At 43.5% G+C, this 21897-nt stretch overlaps 1 protein-coding gene across 1 annotated transcript in view; it reads right to left on the bottom strand.

Annotated features, from left to right (window-relative positions):
* Positions 1–19079, bottom strand: part of TMEM245 (transmembrane protein 245) — a 122954-nt gene extending 103875 nt beyond the window's left edge. The window contains exons 1-5 of the mRNA XM_074945201.1: positions 18387–19079; positions 10517–10634; positions 9158–9259; positions 3840–3950; positions 228–443 (exon numbers count right to left, since the gene is read on the bottom strand). Of these exons, the coding sequence (XP_074801302.1) occupies positions 228–443; positions 3840–3950; positions 9158–9259; positions 10517–10634; positions 18387–19064 (1225 nt within the window). The 5' untranslated portion in view covers positions 19065–19079. The remainder of the gene's footprint in view (positions 1–227; positions 444–3839; positions 3951–9157; positions 9260–10516; positions 10635–18386) is intronic.
* Positions 19080–21897: the final 2818 nt, after the last annotated feature.

The following is a 21897-nucleotide window of genomic DNA, read 5'->3' as shown; positions in this document are numbered from 1 at the left end:
CATTTTAAGAAATATCAAGTTAGCCAGATACTACAATAGACATTCTGTAACTGCTTATAATTATAAATTAAGTGAATCTGTGCTACAACCACACATAGTATTTTCATAGTAGGCTGAAGATAGGCAAATGAAGCATCCATATTTAAGTGCAAGATAAATAAGTTCTAAAAATCCAGTAGTGTTGTACATAATATTTTAACTGGCATTATTAAGAACTAGACAATGACCTGCAACAGGCACTGGCAATAACTGCACAATCCAGAGGTTCAGCCAGATTTGAACTACGACAATGGCCCATACAAGTGTAACAAAGTAGATATCACTGGTTTTCTTCTTTCTAAGAAAAGCTCCAATCTCAGGCCTGTGTCTGCCACCAGAAGTGGACGAAGAGGAGGAAAACGAAGAGGATGAGTCTTGAGAGAGTTGCCCACTTTCTGCTGTTTCTAGAAAAAGAAGTAGAAGTTATCACATTAATTTCTACTGCTGAACTGAAGGAGATTACCTAGTAGCTCACCAACATTTACCCTAAGGTCTTAACAGCTAAATGCATAGCAGTGCAATCCTACTTCACCAAATAACCCAACAAAAATAGAGAATGTGTTACGTTTTCCAGAGGAAAACAAAATCTAAGATGTATACTATATTGTCAGCTACAAAATGAGAAGAATTTACTGTATTATCCTTATGGCAAAGATGAATAATGTATTTCGGCTATGAGTTCAATAAAATCCAAATGCATGCTCCAGGCTATTTTTAAATCAAAGTCCTAACTTCAAAGTGCACACAGTATACTTTGAAGTGAACACTTCCATCTTACAAATCATTTAAATATAACGTGTGGTGTTCTTTTCAGATATGATCATACTAAACTTATACAATATTCATGCAGTGATCTCAATTATATTACTTTGCATGTCATACTTTAATATCCTTGGAAACAATACCATAAAGAAAGCAAACAACTTTAAAAATTAGTAGATAACTAATATGTCATTGTATGACTAAGATGACACTAAACGTTTAATTAAGCTTCATCTTCACTAGCTTACTAGCTAAAAGATGAACACATTAAACATTAAAATTTAAGAAGTGCTGATTACTTAACCAATGTATGATATTTCATTCTAATCAAAATCCCAGTTTACAGAAAATTAGAATGCATTTCATTACTCCACCCCAAAGAGACTTACTGTAAAGCAATGTACTAATATTCTACAAATGCATTCGTGTGGCTCACTTTTGTTCTTTGACTTTGAGAGATAAACTAGTAGCTTTCACACACGTGTGATCTGTAAACTCAAGTATGTAAAACAGCCCAAAATGGCTGAGAACTTAAAAACCACATGGTAACAGACCGTGAATCCCAGTATTGATTGGTAATATTCTGAACAAAAAAAAAAAAAAAAAAAAGCTCTCAACCATGATTATAACAATATCCATCACTTTATAATGGCAGAACAGACATTCTAATCTTCAGAGGGACAATTCTGGAATCAAGACTGCAGGTTTGTCATGGTTGGAAAAATGTCATGGATACTGTGATTTTCCCATTTGTCTGTGATTTGTCTTTGTGTCCATAGTTTTATTAAACTCACTCCACAGTAGTGGTTTCTGTCCCACAAGGCTGGGCCCAGCTCCCAACTCTGGCTGTTGTGACCTGGTGCAGGGGGTCCCAATGCTGTCAGTAAAAGGGTGGCTGGGCCAAACCAGAACGGCACTGCAACTCCCTGCACCAGGTCGCAACGGCCAGAGTGGGGAGCTGGGCCAAACCTCAGGAGGAGCGTGGGGTGGGCTTGCTCTCCAGTAGCCCTCCTCCTCATTTGTATCAGCATTTTTTTTAATTAAAAAAAAAACAAAAACCAAAAAAATCCCACCCCACAGACAAAATCTGTGGCTTTTACTAAGGTTATCATAAATGTTCCATGATTTTTGATAAAAATGCTGTGACAAATCTGCAGCCCTACTTTATATAGACAGATCCTACTGTCAGTGAAATTTGCAGGTGGCTCTTCTGGTTGTAGACATCTGCATAAGAGCCAGGCAACAAAACTGCATCCTACACTAGTCTACCCATTACACGGTTCTATCTTCAACCCCCAACTCAGTGTTCAACAGAACCTGGCCTCAGAGGTGTTGGGAATCGATTTTATTAAGTTTTATTAACATGAGGTGCCTTGTTTTAGTTGATGAAAAAAAAAATACCAGCAGGGTTCTTGGTTATCTTCAAACCTGATTTTGCACATAATATCACTAACTGGGATTGACATTACCCGATGAACACTTATGATCATGCAGGAAAACCAGGCCCTAGTTCATCAGCAGACCATCCAAAATCTAGCTAAATCACTTCTCTCATACTCCCAGGCTTCATACATTTTTTGGTTTTGGGGTTTTTTTGGGGGCGGGGGAGAGCAGGCAGGGGAAATAGGGGAGTACCACGAGGGGGTGAGCAAAGCAAAAGACACTACACCCCACACTCAAGGGAAACAGCTGCAAAAGAAAAGAAGACAGCTATAGCCATATTGCTCCAACCTGAAATTTCAAGAGACCTCTCTGGCCATTTTTTCCAATGTATTATGTGAAGAAGTTCTTATCTTTGAAATTTTAGCATGCTAGTCTGAGTGAAGAGGTTAGTTTCACTTGGAACAGCATGAAATACTATGAGAGCAGAAAGACTGCCTTTTTTATTTTAAAAATGAGTGTGTTGCTAAACTACTGTGGAGTGAGTACTATTTGTATTGGAACACTTAAATTTGTAAATGTGTATGTGAATACACTTGTGTATCCATCTGTCTGAGTAAGATGTAGTTAGACTGCTGCACATCAGTTACTATCTGGAGGTGGAAGTAGCTTTTTAACTTCAATGAATCCAATCTTTAGCTAGAAGAAATGTTATGAATGCGGTGTGCTTGAAATAACCTCACACTGATCTGTATGTCCTATCATATGGAGCACTATTTGTGTGTTGAAACCAAGATCATGTCTTTTAAACTCACTTATTTTTGCAGTAGCTTGAATTTTATTTAGGATGTTCAACTTCAAGTTTGAGATTAGGGCACTCCAGTCCTGTCAGGTCGCTGGGCCTGTTTTGACAGTTCATCCTCAGATGCTGACGGAACATTTTAGTTTCCAGAGAGCTCTGGAGGACTATTATTTTGTCAGCAAAACATTCCATCAAAGGCCTATTTTGTCTTTATAGTGATCTTTCGCCCATGACCCAAGAGGCTTTCCACCCCCAAATATCCTTATTGAACTTTCATCTTCTCAAATTGCTGCTTACACAGATTACTTGCAACAGAAGCCAGACACACGGTCTTTGAAACTACATGCTGAATTAAACTAACTGCAAGAAAAAACGTATTAGTCTTATGCCATTGTTGAGCAGGAGTACAAAAGGAAGTCTTTTGCCTCCACAGTACTGTCCACAAAGTCTGGCATTACAAAGCTTGTTCAAGGCTGCCTCCACACAGGCATGAAGCCTAACTTTTTCTTGCTACCATGAAGATATCAAGGGAAAGAAATAAGTACAGCAGGAAATCCACTAAGAAAAAGCTCTTTTCATAGAACACTAATTAAGAAAGAAAATTTCTCTCAGACACCACTTCTGCCTCTGCAGGTAACAGTTTAAATGACTAGGTCATAAAAATTGTATTTAAAATAGTCATTTACATGTTAATACTGCTGCCTTTTGAACAACTTTTAAACCAGGAACACCAACTTTACAGGGATAAGTGTGGTAATTGGTGGGTCAGAGAATGTTTTAAAATTTGTTTCTAGTTTCCTCTTGGTTCATGCTTCTAGAACAAATTCAAATATTTTCTTACAGAGTGTTCAGTCACCTGAGGGTTGGGGTGAATGTTGCTCATTATTTGACTCATATCCTGTGATAGATATTGCCATGGCAATTGTAGAAGCAGCAATGGAAATCATTTGACCAGGAAGTTCTGTTCCTATAAAAATAAATACACAAATAAGTAAAGAGTTGGGAAGAGGTTGATTCTTATCACAATACTATTTTTAATTTCTGTTGCTCAACATCCATTGAAATTGTACTTCAGTGAAATGGATAAATATTCGCTTTAATAGTTACATATATTATGTAGACTCAGTATGATCATCTTGTGACGTTTCACTCCATATTCTTTATGAAAATATGCTTCTAATATGAATATGACATAACTGAGATATACTTTATGCTAATGTAAGATATCATTGAAAACTGAATGCGATTATCCAATTTGTACGCCTGTTTCATTTCTGTATCTGAAGTTAGGAATATTAACTATGCATCTGTCACAGCCCTGCAGAGACATGGGTCTGAGTCACCTGGTACTGGACTCACCCCTTGGAATGCTAGTGTTCTTCCATTGGGAGACAAAAGGTTCCTGCTACACACAAGAGCTAGGTAAGGCAGGGGAGTGACATCATCGTGGTTCTTCACTACCTCCCCACCCAAAGAGACACTGAAAAACAGCTGGAAGCAAGAACTGAACTGGGGGGAAGAGGGGGGGGGGGGAGAAAGGTTGAGTCCAAGCTGGAAGGGCATCTAGCTTGTGAGTAATAATACCTGAGGTCTAAAGCTAGAGACCAGCGAAGCTGCCTTTCAAGACTTTCTGTAATCTACCCGTGACAATATTTAGGGTGAGAAATTACTATTTGTAACCAATTTATTTAGTGAAACAAGCTTAGTATGCATGTTTTGTTTTATTTGCCTAGTAAACTGCTTTGTTCTGTTTGCTATCTCTTTAACCACTTAAAATTAACTTTTTGTAGTTAAGCTTATTTCTTGTTTATACTATAACCCCACTGGTCCAATTCATAATGGGGGGGGGGAGAGAATAAGAGGCTGTGCATACGTCCTCCACATTGAGGGAGAAGGCAGATTTCATAATATACCTTTGCGTCTGCACTGCAAGGGAGGTGAACACCTGAGGGCTGGGGCAAGTCCCTTAAGCTGAAGCTTCCCAAAGCTGATCTCAGTATCTGTGTCGTTCTGCAGTTGCGTGTGGCCCTGCCTCTGTGTGTGCGCTGGAGGAGGCTTGATAGCCTGGCTCAGCAAGACAGGTAAAAAGGGTGCCCTGGTTGGCAGAACAGGCGGGCTCAGTCATATTCCAGATCAGGTGGCACCTTAAGGGGTCCAACCCATCACACATCTATCACTGAGCACTTTTCAAAATTTAGTCTCTCAAGAAAATGTATGCATTTTATGCCATGGCTGTGGTCTAGGATACTCCTGGGGAAATTCATGTACCCTGCAGAATTATTTTTCCCTCCACATAAAATACATTCTGCTTGAAAGGTGCTGCAATTCCACTTTTCACCCACTAGGGGCTGCTGTGGCACCAGAACAGAGGGAAGCTGCTCCCACTCGGGAGCTGTCAGCCACAGGGCGGGCAGAGGGAGCAGAAGACACTGCATTCCTAACAGCGCCCTGCCCACGTGTCCAGATAAGGAGGCATGGAATATTTTGGGGGGGGGGGGGGGAAAAGAGGACCGACAGCATGTGGCACATAGGGCTGCTGGGGAGGTCACAGACGGGGTTCAGAAGGGCTAGTGTGGGGGACAGACTGGGGCAGGGGCTGAATGGAAGTGGGGGTGCAGGGCCTTCTGAGTGAGGGTGCAGAGCCAAATGTGGACGGGGAGAGGGTACAAGGACACATGGATACAGGGACAGATGTGCCTGACAGAGGACGGGGTTCAACTAGTGCATGGGGGAGGCACTCCAACAATCCCTCCATCCCCCTCCCCATAAAAAAAAAAAAAAAAAAGACCTGGACCATACTTCTCCCACCCACATCTAACAACACTCCAGGTTCACTCCCTGCTTCCTTCCCAGCAATTACTTCCCTCTCCTTCAGCTCCTCCATTACCCCCGATCCCCCCCGACCCCGCAGCCTTTGCGCTGCTTCTGAGGGGTACAGGAAATACGTTTCTGTTTACAATAGTTTAAATGAATTTACTCAAAGTTACTAGTAAGGAATCTATTTGCTAAAAAACATTTCATGAATTTTTTGTTGTCTGTATTGTTACAGACATACTTGCTGACAGGTATTCTGAAATAAATTACCAAAATAACTGAAACTGTTTTGATTATATTGCATTATTTTAACAAATAAAATATGCAGAATTTTACAAGATTGTGTGTAGAATTTAATTTTTTGGCACAGTATTCCCCCAGGACTACCTAGGAAGTGATCTCTCTTCTTGTCAGCCATAACATCTGTGAAATCAGCTCACCAAAACTGTTCCAAGTGGCAGGCAATCTGATTAACCTGAAACCTCTATGGTTGGTAATAAAGTTTAGTGACCAAGACCACCAGTTTCAGGAAAAACTGTTTCAGAAGGTGCAATAAATCCATATTCTAACTGTTTTTAGGACTGCTCGAGTACTGACCAAGATACAGTACGTGGTCCAATGTAAATTAGACCATGTACTGTATCTTCAATGATTAATCATTGCAGCCAACATGAGGAGCTCTCTGTTCCTAGAAACAAGGAACTATTTTGGTACAACTGGTATACATGAGGGATGACTTTCATCCAGTGGAATTCACAGTAGGAGAAACCAGTTTAATCTCAACAGACATCTACTCTTGGATCTTAATGAAAAATGTTGAGTGGAAGAATTCTAAGCATTTGTGGTTACTAATGAGAAACTTAAGGATTAGTAAAATGGTCTCTAAGTTACTGCACAGCAAAACTTATTTCACTAGGAGGGCGGTGAAGCACTGGAATGGGTTACTTAGGGAGATGGTGGAATCTCCCTCGTTAGAGGTTTTTAAGGCCCTGGCTGGGATGATTTAGTTGGTGTTGGTCCTGCTTTGAGCAGAGGACTGGACTAGATGACCTCCTGAGGTCTCTTCCAACCCTAATATTCTATGATTATAACACAGAGTGTGAATCTACAGTACACCAGTTTGCCACACAGCAACATCCTGTGAGTGCACTGCTACGGCACAATATAAGACGTTCTGGAGTGCAGCTTGGCATGCTACTACTTAAAGCCACACAGGGACTTACATTGTACTGTAGCTTCATCGAGGTGGCACATAACTTCACAGCAAACTGGTATGCTTAGATTCAAACCCTCAGAAGAGAAACCCTCAGTCTCCCCACCTCCAGCATGATTACAGGTGCAGTTAAAGTTATTGACATACTTTAACCGTGTATTCCAGTGAACTATTTTGGTACAACTAGTAATTTCTTTTAAATTTAATCTTAACTGTGAATTTCCTGGGTTTCCAATGCTTCTTGCATACCCCAGAGTAACTACACAAGCATCCAATGAAGTGAGCTGTAGCTCACGAAAGCTTATGCTCAAATAACTTGGTTAGTCTCTAAGGTGCCACAAGTACTCCTTTTCTTTTTACACAAGTATCGAAATGTTTTAATCTTCATTTTACCAATATGTAGCTCAACCTTAACTTTAATTTACCAAAGGTTTAGAATTTTCTTAGGTTCTTAAAATTATTTTAAACTATGAATGGCCTACTGTGATTTTTTTTTATTCCCTAGGGCAGTGGTTCTCAAACAGAGGTTTGAGCCGCAGGGCGGGGCGGGGTGGGGCGGGGCGGCAGCCTTCAAGCAGGTTTCAGGGGGTCTGCCAAACAGGCCCAGCATTAGACTCACTGGGGCCCAGGTCAGAAAGCTGAAGCCCCACCGCACGGAGCTTAAGCCCGAGGCCTTGAGCCCCACCACCCAGGGCTGAAGCGAAAGCCTGAGCAGTTTAGCTTCACGGGGGCCCCTGTGGCATGGGGCCCCAGGCAACTGCCCTGCTTGCTACCACCTAACACAGGCCCTGGCTTTTATATGCAGAAAACCAGTTGTGCCACTGTTGGGGCATGGAGTTCTTACAGCATGTTGGGGGAGGCCTCAGAAAGAAACAAGTTGAGAACCCTTGCCCTAGTGCACCCTGCTGCAGAGCAACAGGACATGATGGGAGTGCAGAACAAGTTCTTTACTCCCTGAGACTAATGCATACTTCCCAGGGACAACCAATTGGAGGGCAAGGATTCTTTGTTTTCTGGGATCCCCTCCATGGGGGTCAGGATGCATTAAAATGAGTGAAACAGGGAAGATTCTTTGTCTTTCCTCCAGGTTCTCTTTCCCATCACAGCTCAGGGAATTCCTCTCTCCTTTCCACATTTCCTCTGCAAGCTTAAGTTCTCGTCTTCAGTGCCATACTTTTATATCTTTGATCCTGGAAGATTTTTAGTCCTCTGGAATCAGAGCATAGGGACTAACATGTATGACACTGCCCAATGTAATGAAACCAGTTTGTTCAGACTGATCCCATCCTACTCTCTCTGGCCTCAGTATAAGAATAAGGGCATGTCTACACCTACCTCTGGAGCGATTGATCCAGCGGGGGGGGTGTCGGGGTCAATTTATCACGTCTAGTGAAGACGCAATAAATCGACCACCGAGCACTCTTCCATCGACTCTGGTACTCCACTGGAGCGAGAAGCATAGACAGAGTAGACGGGGGAGTGTCAGCAGTTGACCTACCACAGTGAAAACACTGCAGTAAGTAGACCTAAGTACTTAGCTCAATCCCCCCCATAGTGTAGACCAGGTCTAAGACTCCTAAATAATACTTCCCTAGAAAGTCTCCTCAGATTTAAATCTACCCACTGACAAATGCCTTTGTCCCATGACTGGATCTCCAAACACAAACATTTGTGCTGGGAAAACATTAAAATTAGAGTATTTGAATTAGTAAGAAACAAACATCTTTAATCCTGTATTTGCCCCATTTCTGAGAAAGTATTCTCCTCATGTCTTCGTATAAGCAACCCAGGTTGCAAGCATACCAGTCATACTAATGAGAAGTTAGAGGTGGAACAGAAATTGCCGTTTAGAATAACAATCTGGATTCTGCTTTAACTATAGAGTCACTACAGAAACCTAACATTAGTATACTGCAAAATATTTTCTTAGATAGAACCAGTCAGACTTTGGTGTAAGGACGCATAATCCACGATATTTTTAATTAGCAAGAACTCCTACTTTCTCCATAATAAAGAGTACACATACAAAAGCCATAGGATATTAATATAAACTCATGAGTAACCCAAGCAGTTTTAAGATTTCAAGTCCTCTATTTTCCGTAATTTTACCTTGGTTGACAGCGGAAGAAAAGTGACTTATTTCTTACCAGAAGACTCCTTTCCGCTCCGTTGCTCATGCAGCATGCCCACAGTCATCAGAAAAACTATAACCACAAATACTGGAATCCTCCAGGAGCCAGCGACAGATGCTGAAAATAATAAGATTTTTCAGCAAAGTTTTTCAGAATTTAATGAACCTCACATTCAACAAAAATGTTAGATTAACGCAGCCATACTGAAGAAGGCAGCCACAACTGGAACCTAGCAATTATAGATAGATATCAGTGTCTAATATCACAAAAGTGTGAGAAATTTTTCTACATCTAAAAAATATTTAGACATTTTATGCATTTCTTTTAATTCTTATCGGACATTTACATTTCTCAATACTCATTCTAATACCTATTAGCTAATTTTTATTAAATTAGTATTACATTATATTGGATATATAATTTTAAAGTTATTTTTTAAAATAAAACTTACATTTCAGAATAACTAAAGAAAGAAACTTCCTTTTAGTAGAACTTCTATATAGAATGAGACCAAGGAGTTTTCTTGCTTGCTCTTTTTTTTGGGAGGGGGGAAGGTGGGTCTAATGCTTCAGGATTTGAAGACCAAGTTTTGTTTGGCTGAAAACTAACCCACAAAGCCATTACATGAGATCTTAAAATAGTATACGTATGGGCAAATTTGTGCAAGAGTTCACAAGAGATGCTGCCTCAGTAAAACATGAAGGAGTGATGTATGAGCTCTTAAGGATATTAGCTTATTATTAATGTATTAACTACCATACAGTTGCGCTATTAGAAAAACAGAAATAGAACACAATCTTAGTAAAAAAAATTAAACATCCTTGATATTATCAATATGCTCAGACTGGCTGTAGGAGGAAGAGTTTATTTTCATGTTAATTCTGCCATTTGTCTTTTAGATCTTTAATCTTTGTTACTGAGATTCTCTATTAAAAAAAAAAAAGTAAAAAAGTTACTGATAAGGGGCCAAATTCTCTCCTGTGGCCAAGCTCTGAGGAAAAAAAGTGGTGTCAAGGAGCTGGCTTCTGATCCTTGATTCTGAGGGCCAATCAGCATTAGAGCAGCTGCTCTAACTTAAACCAGTGGAAAAAAAAAGGCAGGCAGTGCTACAGAGTTCCTCCATGTCCCCTCCCTGTTCACTCCTCCAGATGGATAGCAGGATAAAAGCTACCTGCAGCAAACTTTACACCAGCGACGAGTTCTCCTGCACCAAGAGAAATTCTCTGCTGGCTATTTGCAGTAAGAATCCAGATCCTTTCCGCCACCTGAGGAGGGCAAAGGAGCTGGATCTCAGTTGAGAATTTAGCCGAAGGTTGTTCTTTGTTAGGCTTCCGAACTACATTTTATACATAAACACAATGATGTGTTACCCACCCAAGTGGAAGAGCAGTATTATCCAGACAGGAATAGAGATTGCTCTTAAGTAACGCTCAGTGCTTGCATTCCACTTGAATGAAATGGTCAACAGATAACCGACAACCAAGGTCCATATCTTTAAAAGAAGAAGATACTTATGAGCATACATATGTACTGCACATACATCAATATATACAGACACATATTAGTCAACTGTTAGGGTTTTCTATATGAACTCCTGCACCTTCGAGAGTTGTCTATCGCAGAGGTTCTCAAACTGTGGTCCATGGACCACCAGTGGTCCGTGAGCTTCATTCAGGTGGTCTGTGGATAGTTCCCTCTAAGCTGCACGCCTGGGTGGCCGCACACAAGAGAATGAAGGATCAACCCACCTAATTAGGGGAACTGCGCAGGGGTGGCTTCACTAATTAGGTGCCTGGACTCTGGAGAAGACGCACATGTAAGGTGAGGTGGTGGCCTTGGGGGGAATAGGGAGCAGGTGGGAGGGGGCTGTGGGGTGAGAAGAGGGGGTGGGGGGGAATTTGGGATGTGCAGGGCTGCAGCAGCCAAAGAGGTGACTTTCCCCAGCTCCAGGGCTGCAGCTGCGGTGGAGGAGAGACCCCACCCCTTCCCAGCCCCAGCTCAGGGGCTGCTGCGGTGGAGGACAGAGGGCACATCCATCACATTAGAAAGGTAAGACTACTGATATTAAAATATGGAGACTATAGTTTGGTGGGAGGGTGATAAGGGACACACTTGGAAGAGAAAGATCATCAACATCTGCTTTTGTGAAAATTCTAGTTCCCACGATGGATTGTTACAATCCTAGCATGGACACAAATTCCACACTATTCACATCCCTCAAGTGGACTTCTGAAGCCCGCTTTAAACAAATTATCCTACATTATAATGTCTATTAATGTCATGGGCCTGATTGACAAAGGTGTGTAGATATAACTGGGTTAATCTATATACCTGTACATTTCAGATTCTGGGGCACACACGCATACACTAATTAACAAGGCTGTACCAGGTTGAGGGAAAACAGCTAAAGAATTTCCTTGGTCAAAGGTAGGAGAATAAGTGCTCATCCCTAACATATCCTAAAACCAGGTTTTATTAAACTGAATACATGCCAGGGGTCTCACTTCTGAACAATAAATGTGTTAATGACATAACCAAGTATATTTATTGTTCAAAACTAAAGTTTTCAATTCTGTAAACAAAAAAAGACAAAAATACAATAATCAAATCCCCAGTCTACCAGCTAGCAAGGTCTACTACGCTCTATCACCATTGATACCAATATGCTTACCACTTGAGCTTGCTTTTTTTCTTTAATAAACTTGAGTACCTACTCAAGGAAATTTTGGCCAAGCAAGTCTCAGTTTGTTAAAGTCACAATCAACTGATGCCGTGTTGACTGGACAGGAGGGCAAGTCTTAGAAATTGTCAGTGTTTAAAATTTAAACTGCCCCACCTTCCACAATTATCTTTCTACCATTTTGATGCAACTCATTGTGATAATTTGCTTCAGACAGATTTTGGGAAGAAATCTGGATCTTCAGTTTTAAATACTGGAAGAGAAGTATCAGTCACAATTACACACTAGCAGCCAAGTTTCAGTCTATTTCCTGTTCTGGGATTAAAAGCATATAAATGACCTTGAAGCCCACATCCCACTGACCTTCAATGAGACTTCAGGCTCCTAAGTGCCTAAATCACTTCTGAAAATTAGACTAAAGACCTTTTAAATATTTTACTCCTGGGCTCCATCTATCACCTGCGTAGCTGGAATCAGTCAAGTTGGTTAAATAACGGATAAAATCAATAGCTTCTCTAAATTGTTTTTTTGGTTTTGTTCTTTGGTAGTTCTTTTGGTAGTTATATCAAACCAGTTTTCATATAGACTGCAACAGTAGTCCCTCTGAAATCCTATTTCATTTAAAAAAAAAGTTTGGTGTGTTATGTAGATTCCTTTGTGTGAAATCATGCTATATTTTGATCTACTCATACTCACTATAAATTACTGTGGTAGCTGTAAGTAGCAGAGACAATTTTCTTGAGTTTTTCCACTCAGTTTCAGTAGGAAGATGAATCCTCAAGCCCCTTTTTTCTATGAACCAACTTGAGGGTAACTGCAGATGACTAAACTTCCATCCTACTTTAGGATGGCATGTGTTATTTCTCTCTCAGTGAGGTTTAAATAGTGAGCTGAATGCTTGCGTGTCAGAATTTTAGGATGGTTCCAACAGACAAGTTTTCTTTCTTCCCCCATGTGACGCTGCACCCCATATTCTTCATAAAAATATTGTTGTAATATGAAATGGCATAACTAAGGTATGTTATGCGAGATGGGTCATGTGAGGTATCACTGGAAAGGTTATGGATTTACTGAATGTGATTATCCAATTTGTATTCATGTGTCAGTTCTGTATCTGACATTAGGAATATAGCCTATGTAACAATTACAATTGTGTATTTACTTGGGGAACGTTCACCAAAGAGTAGGCAATCAGCCTGAATGGGCCATTAGGATAGACAATAAATTAGGTCTTTGAAGATGCTGATCTCTCATCTTCCTAGACTTCCTGTGGACATTACAAATAAGCCTTGTCTCATGGTGGCTTTAACACTGCAAGGTCACGTGATGATGTCACCTAGTATGGGGTACCACCTTGGACACTCCTGGTATTTTTCCACTGGAAACAAAGGATTCCCGACTTATGTAAATCCTATTTAAGGCTGGGAAGTGAATCAATCAGGGCTCTTGTCCATTGCCTCCCCACCCAAGAAGGAAGACTGCTGAAAGCACGTGAAGAGACAAAGGAACTAAGCCAGGGAAAAAGCAAGGGCTGAGTCCAGGTTGAGATGTACTGATTAGCCTGTAAAGAGAAATAACTGGAACTCTAAGCTTCAGAAACTCTGCAGAGAGCTAATCGTAGACTCTGAGATTCTACAGCTGGGTGTGTCCCTGCCTGTGTGTGTGCTGGAAAGAGGCTTGAGAGCCTGTCACAGCAGTACAGAGTAGTAAGGGAAACACAGCCTGGTAGGACAGCAGGCTCAGTGGGACCTCAGCACATCTGGCTGCACCCCAAAAGGGGGGTCCAACCCATGACTACCCATTTATTTTCATTGTCTGAACAAATGACAAAGACCTCTTTTGCCATACTTCTCTCTGCATTCTTCAATAACACCTTCAGGAACTTGATCACAACGTGCTGTAGTTTTCTTGGAAGAAATAAAAAAATCCATTTCCCCCTGCCCTCCATTGATACTTTAAGTACCAATTATGGGGGTAACATCTCATGTTTCACCAATGGTTTTGCATTTATGTCAGTGCAAATTCTGTTAGTTGCACCATCTACTAGTGAAACAGAGTTTAAATCTGTCGGAGGAAGTGTATCCAGCACAAGGGGCTTCAATTATCTCTGCCTTCAGTCAGCAATTTGCAATGTCAGCAAAAACCTGTGACTTCAAGTTCAAGTCTTTGCTTTCAGCTGTTTTTCTATTTACTCCTGGGGGAAATCTAACACCACTGTGCATATGCAGGAATCATGTCCAGCACAGAATTATTTCCCCCCCTGCAGAAAATACATTCTGCCTGAGAAGTGCTGCAATTCTGCTTGTCACCCATCAGAGGCTGCCCTGGCATCAGAACAGCCAGCAGCATTCATCACAGCACTGTGCCCACAGAGCTAGATTAAGACACAGAGTGGAGCACACAGGGCTGCGGGGGGAGGGCAGGGGGGAGGTTCAGAAGGGTTAGTGTGGCCAGACAGCTGGGTTGCAGGCTCAGGAGCTAGTGGGGTGACAGCATTGAGCCAGGGCTGCAAAATGGAAGTACAAAGTAAAACGTGATAGAAGTTTAAACCTCTGTCTCAAGATATGGACAGTGTGCTGTCCAAAGCAGCAGACTGAAAAAAAGACTTAATATCATGATTAATATTTAGACTTAAAGATAAGTGACTTTTACAAGAGAAATTTCAATGGAATGAAGAGGATGGAGGCCAGACAGAAGGAAAGGAAATCAAGACATTATAGACAGATACCCCAGCTCAAGGAACTGAGATAAAAGGGGAAAAGATTGGCTAAAAAGAAGTGTAGTTGGCAAGTTGAGAAGTTTACCAACTTAACTTTGCTTTTTCCTGAGTTTTCACAGCACCATATTTACAACCTCAATGTTCTTATCTTAAGCAACTTAAGTTGATCAAAAATAAAATGGGGCTTGCATGCACAGTCAGATTCCTCATTGAATTAAGCAGGGTGTTTCTCTTGGTTTACTGCAAATGCTCATTTTACATTTAAAACACAGAAGTTAATTTGCATGAAAGCTCAAAGAAGTGCCTAAAGCGTATTTAATTTCAAATGTAGGTAAAATAATTTCATTCAAACTTGAGGAGAGTGTGATGCATTTTTCATCCAAATTTCAGCTTTAAAATGAAAGATTAGTTTCTGAAGTGCATAGTAATTTCCATGGTTGTATAATGTAATTATACTTGAGTGCCCTAACTGTAGTTTAGCCAAATCACAACCAATTTTTACTAGGACTCTAACCATAAAATACTGAACTTAGAGACACTGTCCCAAATTTCAACTTTCTTCCTCACGTTTTTAAGATGCTTCAGCTGTTTAAAACAAGTCTTTAAGTACAGCAAAAAGTATCTGAACTCCTTGCATTCAATAATGAACTGTTTTTGCTCAAACAAAACAATTCACCCATGACCAGAGGCCAAACCTAGAAAATTTCAGGGAAAAGCATCTTAAGATTTCTGATTTTCCCCCTGCCCCTAATACTTTTTAAAACATTTGAGCAAACATGGTTACAAGTGCTACTTAAGTTTATGCCCTGATCAGCCTGAGGATAGGAAGACTATCTATCTATATGAAATAATAAATAATTGGGTAGGTGTGAATGGAGAAAGGCAGGAGGAGGAGGAGAAGAGAACTATGGGTGTCATATTCCTCTAAAGCTTCCAGTTTCAGACAGTGAAAGAGGCAGAATATTGGACCTGATGAATCATTGGTTTTCCCTAGTATGGCAAATTCTAGGTTCCTATTACAGAAGCCTATATATTTGTAACAAACTCATGGATTATATTGACTAACAAAAAAGTTCATTAAAGGCAAGAGAAGAGATCATTACTCTATAATTTTTCCATATCCAACACAACATTCCCCACAAAAAGGGGGAAAAGTTAAGGTATTCATACACTCAACTCCCTAAAACAAAATTCAGCTGTATGGGCCTGGTTTGCAATGCCGCCTTCTCAGAACTCCACTGACTCTAAGGGGATAACACCCACACAGATGCCACTGCAGGACAAGGGTCTAGATTTCCCTCAAAACATGAATGTACAAAAGAAATAGCTTACTTCTTAACTCTTTGGATTGACAACACAAAATATTTTGTAATAACCAATACCACCTTATATTTACAGTGCCTTTCATCCCAAAGCACCTTACAGACTGACAGATCGTAAAGATGTACGTAACTTCATTCATGTAAGTAAAGTTACATACATGCTTAAGTGTTTGCAGGATTGGGACAGCTATATAAATTTATATTTAAAATAGTAAAAAAGGTGCCTATTAACAGTCTAAGCACCTTTGATATAAATTACAAAAAACAGAGATAGGGATCACCTCTTCCAATCAAATGTGGTAAAAATACAAAACCTGAAAAAAAGAGCTCTCTGTAGCTCAAAGGTTTTGTCTCTTTCACCAATAAAAGATATTACCTCACCCAACTTGTCTCTGTGGTAAAACAGACTGGGGTAGAACAGAGTAGCTATTTAAGATTACAGAACATCTTTGTGCAACAGTTTAGAATTCGAAGAACAACTAATCAGAAAGTAATGTGAAATTGGTATATGCCTAAAATACTGGGATATAGCACGTGCTATTGCAACAAATCAGGGGTGCTGGACAACTTGTATAGCGGTGGTACTGAGAGCCATTAAGCCAAACTGAAAACCCTGTATATGACGGAAAACACTTCAAGCCACCGGGTGCTCCTGCACCCCCAGTTCCTGTATCTATGCAACAAATGTGAGGTTCATTTTTACATAAACTGTTAAATAGCACACTCTTGAGCCTCAAGTCAAACATTTAAAGACATTTAATGTATTTGCTCTGAATGAGACTTTCAAAGTCACATCCGCTCTAGGTGAGCGCAAGATATTCCATGGCATTCTGTGTCGCAGTAGAGTTTACTTCAGTGTCCCTTAAATTTCCTTTTCCTGCCAATGTTGTGCAGCATATTCTGCAATGTCCTAGAGTAAAAGCTGTGCACACATATTAGGAAGAGTTTTTGGGAAGGGCTTGCAGATTCTCTAGGAGGAAAACCACCATATAAATTAAAGATTTCTGTCAATAAGGAATATTCTTTGTAGGGCAATATGATTTTTTATTAAAAGCACCATGCTGTCCCTTAAGCATCCCACTACTCCCTACCACAATGCCCATCCAGCATCCAGGTAGCTAGAAGTGTGGTTAGCAGTGGCTGTGCAACATGGTATTCCTGTGACGTTTAAGGTAGGTCTCTATCAACAAACCATTCTAATGTAGATGCCACTTAGCTATGGCCATACCAAATTCACAGCCATGAAAAATATGTCACGAACCGTGAAATCTTGTCTTGGGTGTGCTTTTACCCTATATTCTACAGATTTCACGGGACAGACAAACGTTTCTCAAATTGGGGGCCCTGATGCAAAAGGACGATATAGGGGGATCACAGAGTTCTTTTAGGGGGCCTGCAGTATTGCCACCCTTCTGCTCTGCCTTCAGAGCTGGGTGGCCAGAGAGCAGCAGCTGTTGGCTGGGCGCCCGGCTCTGAACGCAGCGCCCTGCCAGCAACAGCGCAGAAGTCAGGGTCGCAATACCATACCATGCCATCCTAACTTCTGCGCTGCTACTGGAGGCAGCTCTGCCTTCCGAGCTGGGCTCCCAGCCAGCAGCTGCCGCTCTCCAGCTGCCCAGCTCTGAAGGCAGCACCATCGCTGGCAGCAGCACAGAGGTAAGGGTAGCAGTACTACAAGCCCGCTACAATAACTTTGTGACACCCCCTCACACCTCCTTTTTGTATCAGCACCCGTACAATTACAACACAGTGAAATTTCAAATTTAAATAGCTGAAATCATGAAATTTACGATTTTTAAAGTCCTAAAACTATGAAATTGACCAAAATGGACCTGAATTTAGTAGAACCCTAGCTATACCTTACACCACTAGTTCAGTAATCAAAATAAACTGGCAAAAGCACATTTAAGTTGTTATAATTGCATCTAGACTAGGGCTTTTGCCAGTACAAAAATATTGCAAAAACAAAATCATACCACTAGGGTATATTGATCAGAAAAAGTTTCTAGAGCAGACACAGGTGAAGTGAAAGTGACGCTAGCCTTCCCCATGCCTTTCCAAGCAATACCAAGTGATTTCATATTGAGGCTGGTTCTGGTCCCCTTTCAGTCATTCCAGGTTGAGCTTTAAAGCTGGGACACCACAAGTGTTTAGACTCCTAACTCCCCAATAAAATCAATGTGTTTATTTAGGCACCTGACTCCTACCGTAAGTCCCACCAAGGGACTTCCATGCCTAACTCCCACTGATTTCACTGTTGTGAATCCCACCCTGTTTATCAAGCCAGCTGAAGGCTGTGCCACGGTGCGCCGGACTAAGCCTCTCCCTGCGACTGGGATGCTGAGGAGGAGGCTGGCACCAAGCCCTCTGAAAGCCATGCCTGGGAGCCCCGGGGCGGGGCTGGGGAGAGATGCTGAGCAGCCGGGGTGATGCTCAGCGGCAGACCGCGCCTCTCCGCGCACACCTGCGCGAGCCCCTCGGCGACAGAGGCGAGGCCAAGCCCATCCTAGCCCCCAGACTCACCCACAGGCTGCTGAAGAAGTCGAGCCCCTGGCAGATCAGGAGTCCGGTCTGGGCCAGCAGCACCTGGACTCCCAGGGAGCTGCCGAGGCAGTAGAGCCCGTAGAGCAGGGGGCCGCCAGCGCCCAGCAGCAGCAGGAGGCGCCGCCTGCGCAGCACCTGCTGGCCCAGCGCCTCGGCGCCGTAGTTGGCGAAGCAGAGGGGCAGCAGCAGGGCGGCCAGCAGCACCGGGGTGCGGGAGCGGTGCAGGCGGCCGAGCCAGCGGCGGCCCAGCGCGGTGAGCGAGCTCTTGAAGGGGTGCAGGAAGGTGCCGCAGAGCACGGCCCAGAGCAGCGGCCGCAGGAAGGCCTCCAGGATGAAGTAGACCAGCACGGCGGCGCCGCAGCACAGCCCGGCGAAGAGCAGCGCCCCGGTGTTGTAGAAGGCCTGCTTGATGGGCTTCTCCAGCCGCGGCAGCGACGACACCACCGCCGCCGGCGGTGGCGGCAGCAGCAGCAGCCGCGGCGCCGCGCCCTCCGCCGGCCCGGGGGCCCCCGCAGGGCTCCGCTCCGGAGACTGGCGGCTACCGCCGCCGCCCGCACCGGGAGCCGAGGGGGAGCCCGGCCGCCTTCGTCCCTGCAGCGGGGAGCCAGGAGGAGCCGGGACGCGGGGACTCGCCGCGGAGTCTCCGCTCTCGTCCATAGCCGCCGCTTCACGCCCCCTCCACGCCGTTAACCGCCGCTATAGCCAGGGGAGAGCGACATAGGCCCAGCCTCCGCTGCCCGCTACGTGAGCCGCCGGGGATGCTGGGAAATGTAGTCTGTCCCCCCCCCCAGAAGAATGGCTCGCAGAGGATGCTGGGAAATGTAGTCCCTCTTCCTCCCCCTTCCCCAGGCGAGTGTGATGCTGGGAGCGTAAGTTCGTCAGAGGAGGGTGTGCCGAGGAAGCCGGGAAATGCACGCGCTTGTGGGTTGGGGGGGGGGAAGCCTGACGGTAGTGCTTTCCTAGTGGCGGTGATTGGTGAAGCAGGGGATGGTGGGAGATGTAGTTTCTTGTACATTTACAGCCTAGAGCACAGGTTCTCTCACATGGATTTAAAGGTGAGCGACTAGGTAGGGGTGAAATTTTTCCTCCTTTATTATTAAATGCGGCTAGAAAAGTGGGGTGAGACGTTAAGATTCTTTTATTTCTGTAAAAAGAAAAGGAGTACTTGTGGCATCTTAGAGACTAACACATTTATTTGAGCTTAAGCTTTCTTGAGCTGTAGCTGTACCTGACGAAAGCTTATGCTCAAATAAATGTGTTAGTCTCTAAGGTGCCACAAGTCCTCCTTTTCTTTTTGCAGATACAGACTAACACGGCTGCTACTCTGAAACCTTTTATTTCTGTATACACATGTAAAAAGTACAGGTCCTGTTTATTCAGGAAGACTCAACTGGAGTTTTCAAGTCCCAAATCAATTGTAATTAAATTGGTTGAAGCAGAAACAGTTCAGTGCATCCAGACTAACTGATGTGATTTAAGTTTTGTCCCACATCCACCCTAGCACAGTTATAACACACATTGATTGCATTCCCACAATTCCTGGCTACATTTAAAGAAGAAGATCTAAAGAAGAGCTCTGTGTAAACTTGAAACCTTGTCTCTCTCACCAACAGAAGTTGGTCCAATAAAAGATATTACCTCACGCACCCTGTACATGCATTTGCCCCCAAACCTCCTTGCTTGTATAAGCGGGGGAATAGTCCCGCTATTGTGGGGAACTTTCCTGGCTTCTGCACTACCCCGGTGAAGTGGGCTAGCGAAAGGATCTGAGTCCTCGCTCCCACTTCCTTTACCCAGTGGCCTCCCTGCCCTTGAGGACTCCCCTTCCACTCTCCTGTCTGGCAGAGTCCTCGTAACCCCAACGAGGCTGGGCCCAGGATTCCTGGGAGGCTCGACCCCCAACCCTGCTGTGGTCACCTAGGACAGGAGCTAGTGTGTCCCCACTCCAGGGTACTCTCTCTGTACTGGGCACTTCTCTGACCCACTGACCATTACATACAATTTAAAACAAATGCAAGTTATTTAATCAACAATTAATTTTAAATAGAATAAGGAAAAATGGGAAAGGTTAAAGGAAACACATCACCCCGCTCTGTGGCAGGGAACATCACAAACAGTGTCTCTGGAATGCCAGGGCAGTTCACTGTCTGTTCCCTGTAAGTCCCAGGCCTTCTTCTCATGCCCTGGCTGTGCTGCAGGGATGCTGTGGGTTGGACACTCGCTCTGGTGGTAGGACCCTGCTTCTCAGGCTCTAAGTGGTAGGACCCTTCTTCCCAGTGTCGCCCCCGCCCTTTCGGGGTTTTGATTCAAGCCTGGCCTACAGAGCCTCTTGGCTGAGGCGTCTCCCTGTACTGGGCCCGCTGCCCAGGGTCCCCCTCGCTCTCCCCAGCTGCTCACTGCACCCAGCTCCAGACTGCTCCAGCCGCAGCTCCACCACTCTCCGGTCTCCGCTGCTCTGCCTCCAGCTCCCTGAGCTGCTTCTTTGGCCCCTGTGCCTCTGGTTGCTACAGCTCTGCTCCCAGGACAGGTCTGCTCTGCAGGCTGCTTCTATGACTCTGCTCCCAGCACTGACCTGCTTCCTGGGCTGCTTTTCTGGACCCTCTGGCTCTGGTTGCTGCAGCTTTCTTCCCAGGGCAAGTCTGCTCTCTCTGGGCTGTGCCTCTGGCTTTGGGGCTGCAGCTCTGCTCCCAGGACAGGGTCTGCTCTCTCTGGATCTGGCACAGCTCTGCTCCCCAGCTCAGCTTGGGCCCCTGCTTTCTCCTTAGCTCGGCCCCACTCTGTCTGACCCAGGCAATTCCAGCCCACACGGAGGACGGGACCTCCCTGGCCTCCTGACTCCCTGATTAGCCTGCCCGCCCTGTCATTCAGGCTGACCTTGACCATTGGCCTCTCCCCATTGTTCCTGGGGACTATCAGTCTCAAGGTCCTGATTTTCCATAGACCCTTCCCTTTTTAGTACTCGGAGCTAGCAACTAAAACACCCCCACTGAATGCTAGGAAGGGGGAAACAGTCCCTTTACACTTGCAAGGATACTGTGCTATATCCTACAGCTGGGCCTCTGCCAGCAACAGGCTATTCTCTGCCCATCTCTCAGACCCAGCTATCAGGCTGTCTGCTACCAAGCCTTCCTGCCAAAAGCACAACCAGCTTTCAGGCAGTTGTCTCATGCCTGCTATTAATGTGCATATAACTGCACTTACAGTGTGACTGTCCATCTTCCTCCACTAGCTAATGAATGACCAGTCCTAGGAACCAGTTTTCTTAATGGAAAAAAAAATCACATGATGAAAGTGATGTTTAGAAAGAACAAATCAACATCCCTTTACATTCCAGTGCATTCAATGCCTTGGAGATCACTTTGCAGTGGTTTAAAAGACAAGAAGAAAGTGTTGCGGTGGACCACACTATAATTTATACATCCTATCTACTGTACTTTTGAAAAGTTCAATTTTATTTTATTTCAATCCCCAATTAATAAAATTGGGGTTC

This window comes from Natator depressus, chromosome 2, assembly GCF_965152275.1.
Source record: "Natator depressus isolate rNatDep1 chromosome 2, rNatDep2.hap1, whole genome shotgun sequence".
Classification (NCBI taxonomy): domain Eukaryota; kingdom Metazoa; phylum Chordata; order Testudines; family Cheloniidae; genus Natator; species Natator depressus.
Note: the sequence above shows the minus strand (reverse complement) of the source record. Positions and strands in the feature narration are given on the sequence as shown.